Source organism: Haemaphysalis longicornis, unplaced genomic scaffold, assembly GCF_048455015.1.
Source record: "Haemaphysalis longicornis isolate Haplotype H1 unplaced genomic scaffold, Haemaphysalis longicornis Haplotype H1 scaffold_9, whole genome shotgun sequence".
NCBI lineage: Eukaryota > Metazoa > Arthropoda > Arachnida > Ixodida > Ixodidae > Haemaphysalis > Haemaphysalis longicornis.
Genome location: NW_027526460.1, coordinates 31,374,339 through 31,385,086, shown reverse-complemented (window position 1 = coordinate 31,385,086; position 10,748 = coordinate 31,374,339). Strand labels below are relative to the sequence as shown.

The 10,748-nt window shown below is 42.8% G+C and overlaps 1 protein-coding gene across 2 annotated transcripts in view; it reads right to left on the bottom strand.

Annotated features, from left to right (window-relative positions):
* Window positions 1–6,908: 6,908 nt before the first annotated feature.
* The window catches only part of LOC144152377 (Golgi-associated PDZ and coiled-coil motif-containing protein-like), a 30,083-nt gene continuing 26,243 nt past the window's right edge, over window positions 6,909–10,748 (bottom strand). For both annotated transcript variants that reach the window (XM_077683645.1, XM_077683646.1), the window contains exon 8: window positions 6,909–10,653. In XM_077683645.1, the coding sequence (XP_077539771.1) occupies window positions 10,638–10,653 (16 nt within the window). In that variant the 3' untranslated portion in view covers window positions 6,909–10,637. The remainder of the gene's footprint in view (window positions 10,654–10,748) is intronic.

Genomic DNA, 10,748 nt, shown 5'->3' with positions numbered 1-10,748 from the left:
GCAATAAACTAGGCAGTGTGTGGATTGAGCAAGCAAAATATTTGTCTTCTATTGAATTTCCTTTGCATGTGTGGTCACGTAGCAGTACAGTGTATCGTGAGGCAGTTTCATTTTTTACATGCTTATAGGTGTGCATCCAACTCAGCATACATTGCCATAAACTGTTACAATTGATATAACGAAATAATGGACATAACAAGGTAATTGCGGCTCCCTTTCAACTTCGTTATAACGAGTTTTGAGTGTACCATTGACTTTCATGACAGCACCTCCAGTACTTTTCTTGTTTTGCATGTGGGTATGTACAAAGCTACGAGGCCACTGCATTGCGTGACAATGGGAGCACCACACTCCAAAAGGTTTGCTGGTTCATCAGCTTTAATTACGAATGTACAGCAACGTCATGCACAACAAAACACTTCACGAGCACTTTTATTCCCTCCTCCACCACTTGCACTTCAAAAATGAAAAGCCAGCATTGCACACACGTCATACACACTCAGCTGCTACTATAACCGATGCTGCATTAACACGTGCGAAACAAGAGTAGACATTTATACCGCACTTGAAGTTAATGTTCCTCGCATCGAACCCTCATTTGCCTCAAATATTCGTGCCCAGTGCTGCGTCCTGGCCTGATGCACAGAAAATTAGATATCCCCCATTTGTGTCGCCTCCGAGATCAGTTAACACACTGAATCACAAGCCACGACTAGCAAGAACTTGGACAGGGGGTCACTGCAATTTCTTTTTCCCAGCTTTAAGGGGGGACATGGCTCTTAAAACAATTTCTTTTAATTTTTAAGTAAACTCCGTGAAACTTGTCAGCCTTGCTGCTTTTTCCCCACTGATTTCAAACATGGGATAATCTTTTGAGTAAGTCAATCAATCAGTCACCAAAATAATTAGAGATCATTAGCCATTTTTGGAGGAACAATAGACAAAACAGTGTTGGTCATAGCCATAGAGTTTCTTAGTAGTTGGTCATCGCACTGTAATCTTCATATTTTCCAATACTGTGAACCCTGGCGAGTGCAATAGGAGAATCGTATTTTTGATGCACCGCTTGAAACTAATTTTACAGCTCAATAAACTAGGGTGTTTGAAATGGGCATTCGAAATGGTTCCTTGGTGCAACCAAAGTTTAAAAAGCTGTACTTATCTTGGTAACTAATTGACTTACTCAAAAAATGCCATATTTCAAATCAGTGGGAAAAAAAGCAGCAAAACTGACAAGTTTTACAGAGTTTACTTCACAATTAAAGGAAGCTGTTTTAAGCGCAGTGTCTCCCTTTAAAGCTCACTGAATCTGCAAAGCTGAGCTGCCTTATAGAGCACAACGTACAGTCGCACAAGTGGAAATGATGTGTGATGTGATTGTAGGGTTTAACGGGCCGACGCAACGCAGGCAATGAGGCGCACTGTAGTGGAGGGCTCCAGATTAATTTTGACCACCTGGGGATCTTTAAGGTGCTCCGAAATGTCGTACACACGGGCATTTTTGCTTTTACCCTCCATCAGAAAAGCGGCCGCCGCAGCCGGAAATCGAACCCGCATCCTCGTCGCATAAGTGGAAACCGCCCAAGCATACAGCAAGAGTGAAAAAGTTGACAGTGCTCTTTGCAAGGGTGAATGGCCACTGCAAAATGTGGTCTGAAGAATGTAGCATGTACATCTTCTACGGACTGCTGGCTGGTTTCTTGAGCAAAAGCCCCTGTGCGTTCACAACTTACTGGGTCACGCAGCTTCAGCAAGAAATTGCACTTCTGGTAATGGAAGCAGTAAGTGTGAAACTGGAGGCACTAATTTGGGTAGCCTTACTTGGCAAAAAAGGAGGCTAGTTCAGCAAAAACAAGTAACCGATGCGAAATGGATCTGGTTACCAAGGAATAGCCACTGCTAAAGTGCTTTCAATACGGCCATTTGTATGTGCACAGACAAAAACGTTTTATTTTTCGTAGCAACAATTTAACAAAGTTTCCAATGCTTTACCCAGAGGTTTCAGGCCCGTCAGGAAGACTTTGCATTGTTGATGGAAGTGCAATGCGGTTGTGCTCAAGCAAATTAGTTGTCAGCCCGTTCCGCTAAAGCGGACGCGCAACTACAACTACTTGCTTCAGCAGCCTGAAGTTGGCACTGTGGCAACAGGTCACGGTCTTGTGGTCTCCATTGCTTTCGCAGGTTGCACTTAACTCCGCACAAGCAGCCGGGACAGGTCATCCCACCATTCATGGTGGTGGTGCATGTAGAACAGAGTGCACATCAACACAGCCAAAGAGAATGGAATGTAAAAAGTTTATGCAAAATAACAGATAGGGGGAAAAAAATGACATGTATTTCTCCCACTTATAAAATAAAATTTTAAATGTGGAGGAACAACAAAAGAGTGGGGAGAGATTCACAATAGTCCACGCAAAAAAAAAAGGAACCGAAATGGCCAAGGGGGGACATGGCTCTTAAAAATATATTTTTTTTTAAATTTGTAAGTAAACTGTGAAACTTTCCAGTCTTGCTGCTTCTTTCTCACTGATTTCAAATATGCCATTATTTTTTTAATCAGTCAATTAGTTCCCAAGATAATTAGAGATAATTAGTCATTTTTGGAGGAACAATAGACGAAACAGTGCTAGTCACAAAACTGTAATCTTTATATTTTCCAATACTATGAACCCTGGTAAGCGCTATAAGCAGGGGTGATCCAGCCATTCGAACTATTGGAGCAATTTTTGGAGCCGAAAAAATGTTATTTTGGAGCACTATTGTATCAGAGCTTTATTTTGTAGCAGCTTGGGAGCAGCACAAAACTTATGTTGCATCTTCATTTATGTAGAGATAAAGAAGGCTGGCAACCATTCAGGCAACGCTAATTACTTCCCACAGTTGTACATTCTGAAGCTGGTAACTAAATCACCAAAAATGTGTGCCCCCACAGCCTTTAGACACCGCTGCAAGTGAAGCAGATGACAAGCGTTTCTTTAAAGGGAAGGTGAAGCGGTTTTAGAATTAAAAGAAAAGTTGACTAGCAGCAAGTACACATTGAATAGTTCATGTGTACGAAATATTTCCGCAATACATGCAATAGAAGCGGCGCAATGAGCAAACAAAAGTGGCCCGATGCCCCGCCCCCATCTCGCCGCGCGATGCCGGAAGACCGAAGAGCGCGGGCGAAAACCGGCTGAAAAACGTCATACCTGGACTTCCGCCCGGATCGGCCGCCTCGGCCATGCTCTTTTCGCCGTGTTTCCTTGTGAATGATACTTGTTGTTGTTGTGGTTGATAGCACTCATTTGTACAATTTTCGTGTTCAAAAAGTATGCACGAACGCCAAAGAGGCATACGCTATCATGCCGTATTCCTAAGCAGAATAATACCATGCCGGGATGCTTGATAACATACGGAAGCGACAGCCGAGGTGGCTGTGCTTGATGACAGAGAATATACTACACTACGTTAAATACTTTGTAAACCGCTCCAATGCGTTTTTTTTTTTTTTTTTTTTTTGATGCGACGGACGTGAATGTTCACACTAGATTCTAGATTTAGGAAGGATGGGGAATACTGCTGTACTTTGGCCGGGGATGTTTCGTTCCATTCCAGAAACCAAGTCACATTTGTTCAGGAAATATTTGTTTCGTTAAATGTGTCGGTTTTCTTTCCCGATGGGCTCAGGACAGTGTAAAAAAAAACAATTTTTTGGCGAAACTAAAACAAGGGACCAATCCTGATAGAAGTTCTCTCTCGGCTAAGAGGTAAACAGTATTCCTACAAAGTAAAAGAACCAAGACAACCAGATTACTTATTTTGCAAGTATACATGTCACGATAAGGTGATGTTTGTCTGGAATTAAAAAAAAAACACAACTCCGAACCACCCCATAATTTGTGTTGACTGCGGGGGGCCTAATTTTTTGCCCAAGATTCCGTGTGGCTGCATATTATAACCTGGCAAGCACTTGTTGTCACTGAACCTCAAGTGTGCTTCAGTGATAGTCGGTGATATATATAATGACGATACTAAAAAAATTAGGAGCGAAGAGTAAATATACGGCCTCTGTCCGACTAGCGCGGTAAATGTTTAAATCTAGAAATGCTGAAAGAGGCCAACGATTCATTATCACAAACGTTTGGTGATTGTTACCTAAAGTAACGTAACTACAACGTAACTGCCTTGTCCGACTGGTCTGTTAATTATAACGAGGTGGCCGTAATATTGTAGCAGAATGCGCAACGCACAAGCGAAAATCAAGCTCTACTACAGCCAACAATGCTGAGCAGGCACTAGTATACTGCAGTGTTTTCAGAATAAATGCATGTGAAGCAGTAAGACGCCACTCATCGAAGTGCAGCTAGCAATCGCGGAGGCGCCGTAGCGCTGCTGCTGAAATTGCGCGCGCGTGTGGGTCTGTGTACGGGGATGAGTAACGGGGCTGGGGTGGGCGACAACGAACAAAGGAAATGCGAAAGCAGAGTCTGCTTGTTGGTTTATGCGTGTACCGGCAAGATGTCTCTCGCATATACGTTTACAGCGCATGAACGCTATTTTTTCGCGCAGTGCACGTACGTGCTTTTCGCTGGTAGATTGTTTATAAAACGCCCATTAATCTTCGGCATAAATGGTTTTGTGTATAATAAGAAACAGTTAAGGCAGTACCTAGTATTAACAGAAGGTATAAAATCCCCCTATGCTGGTTGCCTAATTCAAAAATACTTTGATGGAACCCACTAGTCGACGTCACAGTCACTGCTTTGGGGTTCTCTGTCGTGTAAAGCACATTTAAGCTCCAAGATTATTGAACCAACAGCACGGGAAATTATAAAACAAACTTCCAGTCATGTGCGATAATTAAACTGCAAGCTAAATTGCCGCAAAGGCAACCGTGCGATCGTTCGGAATGCTTCCGACAACCCGCGCGGCCGAAGGGTGTCCTCCTTTGACGTCATGACGGGCGCAACCAATCAGGGGCGTCAAAAGACGAAAAGCGCGCGTCTTTCAAACGGGGCCGCGCTTTTTGCAAGATAAATGCCACTTGGACTCATGTACGATAAATTTAAATGTGATATTCGGAATCAGCGTTGAAGAAACTATATAACTGTTGATCTAACTCAGTTTTTTTGGAAAGCGCTTCAGCTTCCCTTTAACTTAAAAAAAAACACCAAGTAATCCTTACAAAAACTTACTGATACCAAAGGGGTGCCCATTTTATTTACAATAAAAATATTTCACTATCTCAAACATAATGCACTGATTTGTTGCTTCTTACTTGCCGTTTCGTTCAGTTCATCCAGCTCGGAGGGTCCGGCTCGACAATATTTAGACAGAAAATATTGCACTTCACACGCATCACACCATACTACTGCTTCTTGCTTGCCTTCTTATTACGTTCATTCAGCTCGGAGAGGGTGTGGCTCAAGGCAGAGTTGGCTTCTGCTAATAAAGCCTACCCTGATTAAATAATGTCTTCAGCCCTTTTCAGCAGCGCACGGCATGAGGTCCCCTTTTCTTCCAAATTTCACCGGAGCCGCTTTTCATTGCCAACATCAGCACCACATTCCCAACCACACAGGCGGTGGATAAGAGCAATATGAAGGGGCTTTATTTTTAATACCGTCACGCGAAATGAAAAAAAAAGAACAAAAAACAAAAACAAAGAGAAACCCGCTGTGAAAATCCCAAACGGCCAGTAGTTTAAACTTACGCTGATGCAGTTTTGTCTAGCGCTACTCCACTGCACTAGCCCTAAATATAAGGCCGCACAGTAATAAAACGATTCGCCGCGAGCGCAGAAAAGAATAGACTCTCGTTTTTGCATCTTGTCACGAGTGGCCGAACGTCAATCGCTAGTTTTCTACAAGCGATACACATGAAGTAATGCCATTATGCTTGTTTGCAGCAGCGCGGAAAGCCACTCCGTTGCGGTCCACGCCATCGGTCTGTATGCATGCCGACTTGCCGAACATTGCCGAATCACCACTTCTCTGCTCCGAAGCGGCACCGTGGCTGCACTATTGCTGCACTGTGGCTGCACCATGAGCAGAGCTCGGCTGGGGCAACCGAATAATCGAGCGCACCGCTTCTTCCAAGTTGCCAATCCAGGAACCATCGTGCTGGTTAGCGGGAGAATGATCGTCTCTCGCTTCAGCTGGTTTGAGTGGACAACTCTCGGCCGAAAGACCGGGTTCAAGCGGTTCGGAACATTTGGCGCAAGTAAAACACCACTGGGCGCAGCAGGGCGCAGGAGAGTACAATTGTAGCAAAATGGCGCAAATGGCGCAGCTGGATCACCCCTGGCTATAAGAGAAGCAGTTTTTTGACGCACCACTTGCAACTAATTTTACAGCTCAATTTACAGCTACAACTTTGGTGTTTGAAATAAGCATTCGAAATGGTTTCTTGCCACTGGTGCCACCAAATTATTGTCTGTAAAATTATTTCCAAGCGATGCATCACAATTCACCAGGGTTTCTGGTATAGGAAAATATAAAGATTACAGTTCTATGATCAGCACTGTTTCGTCTATTGTTCCTACAAAAATGACTAATTAGTTATCTCTATCTTGAGAACTAATTCACACTGAAAAAATAGCGGCATATTTGAAATCAGTTAAAAGGAGCTGTTAAAGAGCAGTGTCCCCCCTTAAAATGCACGAAAAAATGCACACTGCAAGTGTTTCGTAGTTTGTACAATATGACTTTTGCAAAACAGCTAAAGAGCAGGTGCTCTTGCTTCTCGACGCAAGACCTTTGACAGCAAAAAGAAAACTTTACACAGAGGCCGCCCACCACAGCACACCGAGTCCAACCTAAATCTCCTGAGAAAATGTCCCAATGTACAGTCGAGTCCACTTATAACGATACCGTTTATAACAATATATCAGATATAACGATGAACAGCTATGGCACCGCCAACTTTTGTATTCTTTCTATGGTAAAATAAACCGCTTATTACAATGCTCCAGTGCCACGATATCGAATATAACGATTGAATCGGGTTATATTGTGCACCAAAAGTGCAACAGTGACGACTCTAATGATGCGGTTGCGCAGCCCACTCCAGTAGTGTCTTCGTAGGAGACCCAATGCATGACACAGTCCCTCGGGGACTTTGTTTCCGCCAAGGATATTTGCTTCAGCTAGGTGAAGCACCTGTAGATGCTCTTGGAAAAGATTTGCGCAAGCTTCACACGTGGGACAAAGGTGACCGACTGTGGCTTCTTTTCGCAAATTAGTAGTAGTACGACCTTGCTGGCATGCAATTAAATGTTTTGAGCTCTGTTCCGTCTTTTTATGTAGCAACCGGCTTATAACAATTATCGGTTATAACGATGGGATTTCCTTGGCACTTGGATATTGTTATAAGTAGACTAGACTGTATTCCTATTTTCACATGCTGTGTGGGTGACAATTTGCAGATGGCAAAAAACATGGTCATTCTTACCACTGGGTTCCAAATACAGCAATGCGCTTAAAAAGAAAAGCTAGCAGTTCAATAAGAGAGGACCCATTTGACACAGTTCCCTAAACTGCAAACAAAAACCTGCACAACCCAAACCTTCGATATTCAAACTGCTGCATCATTTTATTTCGCATCTGTCTCCCATCACAGTCTCATGCACATATAATACTACTATACGCTTTATTTGAACAAACTGTCAGTTAATTGCAAAATCGAATTATTGGAATTACTCTACGCTACATTTCCACACTGCATTGTACCAACAATGATGCAATTCGGAGCAAACTAGTTCACAACAGATACTGCAATCTAGGCACAAGCGCTCAGGCTCCAAGCAGAACAAGGTACTTTTCTCATTCGAACACAGTTGTTCATCAGCAGTGTGTTACACCCCCTCCCCACATATATCTAATGTTTGGACCAGCCCCTACAACGATTCCATAAAACACAAGTGATCCCCAGTTCACCAAGTGGTCAGAGCACATTTTCAGTTCCCTTGGTTTCTGCCTGTTTGTATTTGCTTTTGGCGTGAATATGTTATTTCACACCGGCATGCTTCCGCATTTGCGTACGGGCAAAACTTCTCTAAACCATAAAAAACGGCTCATAACACGCAGCTTAAAACGGCTTCAAAACCCTTAAAAAATAAGCTCATAACATGCACGCAGCTACATTCAGTGCGGGTGTATGCAGTGTGACGATGCCTGTATGCCAGCATAACAAGAACTTGTCTGTATTAAAAAGATTTGACTGCAGAAGAGTTAGCTTTTGCCATGAGCTCAGCAGGGAATTACATTTACACCTCACAGTTCTGGAGTCCCTGCCACTTCCGGTAGCGGTGTAATCAATGTCGTACTCATCTTCCTAAAACCCAACTCCCTAACAACACAAATACCTGTCTTGAGCAAAATTCTCACCCTTCGAAAGTAATAGAACTTAAAAAATTGCACAGTAGTCCTTCACACAAATGAATTGAGGATGCTCACTTTGTTTTGCACGTTATATGGAACTGGTATTTACTATTTGTACACGTAACAAATGTGGCGCTCACTAAAGCCTCTTGCAAACAAGCTTATTTAAACTCAGACAGCCGTGCATTCGCGACGCACACACATCTTTGCACAGACTATGCACATACCTCACCAATCACAAGTCTGCTATTTCATGGAACACTTAAGAAAAGATCTAGCTACTCTCCAGGTACACTAGAACCTGTACACATACACAAGTAGTCATAAAATTACAAGACAGCACCTTCAGCAAGCGCATTCTTTTTCTTCAAAAACGCAAGGCTGTGAACGATGACTTTGTACAAATTTATGTCTCCTTAGAAGATGCAAAAATACTGTCTACATAAAAAAGTAATGCACTGATATCCACAATATGCTGCCTGTACCTTGATAATTGTTAGCTACAGAACTCTCTTGGGGGTCAAATCTGCAAGTACGTTAAAGGAGTACTGACACGAAATTTCAAAGCTCAGATAACTACGTAAAAAGCGTATATAAAGATTCCCCTTCTGAAGTGTAAACCATAACCATTCAGTAGAACACATTTTAGATCAATTTCAATCCTTGCGTGCATGAGAAAGCTCATCTGCGCCATCGAGCGAGCTCGTGACGTCATCTGCGCTTCGATGCGAACTGCCGACGTCAGGGCTCCCGTGACGTATCGAGGCGGCCGCAGTGCTGTTGGTGTGCGCTTTTCTGCCTTGTGCACACGTCACAGTCTTTCGAACTGACGTCACGTGCAACTGCGGCCAATTGGGCCATTCTGGTGTGCGTGCGTGCACCCAGACCAGAATTGGCTGGGTTGTGACGAGAACAGTGACGTCAAATGCGCCTTCCCGTCATGGCGACTGCCTTGGTGTTCGCTTCACCGAAACCGCAACTGACACAAATAAACGGCGCTGTAAGTAACTTTCATGCTGTGTTCGACAATCTAATGTGCCATTCTATGATTAGTGGGCTTGTAGGCACCTACAGCTGCGAAAAAAAAAAAAGAAATTGTGTCAGTACTCCTTTAGAAAAAAAGGCCGGCCATAGACACATTCCATCACAAGTTCTTAACAACGCACACGTAATTTCCCATGACAACAACACCTTTCGACAACTGCAGAGTAGGATAGTTCAGGTCCATACAGACACCAAGTATGTATGCCTTAAAACAGTTGAATGAGCACAAACTGGGCATATTATATGTAATATTCAGAACATACCAACAAAATTATTACACATAGGTTTCGGAGGATTGCTGAAATTTTTAGTTTAAAATTTGGTGCATTCCTGGAAAACTATCCATGATGTCACATAACATATTACACTGGAAAACAAGTTGAGATTAACTTTTAAATGAATTGACTATGTTCAGTTTTAAGATCTCAGCAGATATAATCTACCACAGTGATCAGATTTGCCATTCTTTTTGGTACTGCTAGGAGTGCAATGTGCTAAAAAAATAAAAATTGCATCTGTTGCCTAAATGCACGCAAAATTGGAAACAAATGTATGGCAACAAAAGAAAGATTTGACGCAACCTTCTATTTCTTCATGATTTAGGGTAGTAGACTGAGTGACTTTGTAAATACATTCAAACAAGCAACATTAACACAGAATACCGATCGTACCGCAACAGGTAATCAAACTCCACTCAGCTCTGTGCTGAGGCATTGAAAAGCTCAGCATCACCAAATACTAACACTACAACCATGCCTACACTGCATAACAAATATTTGGTTTTTACCACCCTGCTTTTTTCATCCTTTGGAAAAGTGCCAAGTATAAAAACGTGCTATGCCTTAAAAACTTTTCACTGACAGCTAGTGTAAGCAGAGATTCTCCAGGGGCCAGCTTTCTTTTGCAAAATGCTTGCACGAAGAAGTTATTGGTACACACATACGAGTAAACTGAAGCAAGAGCGTTTAACAAAAACCAAAAATATAACACACATGGTCCCGCCAAGGAATTGCACGAGGGCTTTGTAAGGTAAGGAACCTAAAGTTGCATCGAAGGGACACATCATTCCACACTCAAAGAAGCTTTTAATTTAGGGTTAACGAGAATAGGAAAGATGCGTGGAGCTGCAAGACTTTGAAGAGAAGAACCTAGGAAGCATGACTCGTCTTTCGTGGTAGCCAACCACGAGGCAACTTTCAAGCTCAGCAGATGGCAGACTGGTGCCTTCACTCACGTAGCAACATCCCTGAAAAGGAAAGAAAGGGAAAGCCATAAACTAGAGGGGACATCGATAATTTGTCGAAACTGCTTACAGAGCGTGCTTTACACTGCTCGGACTTA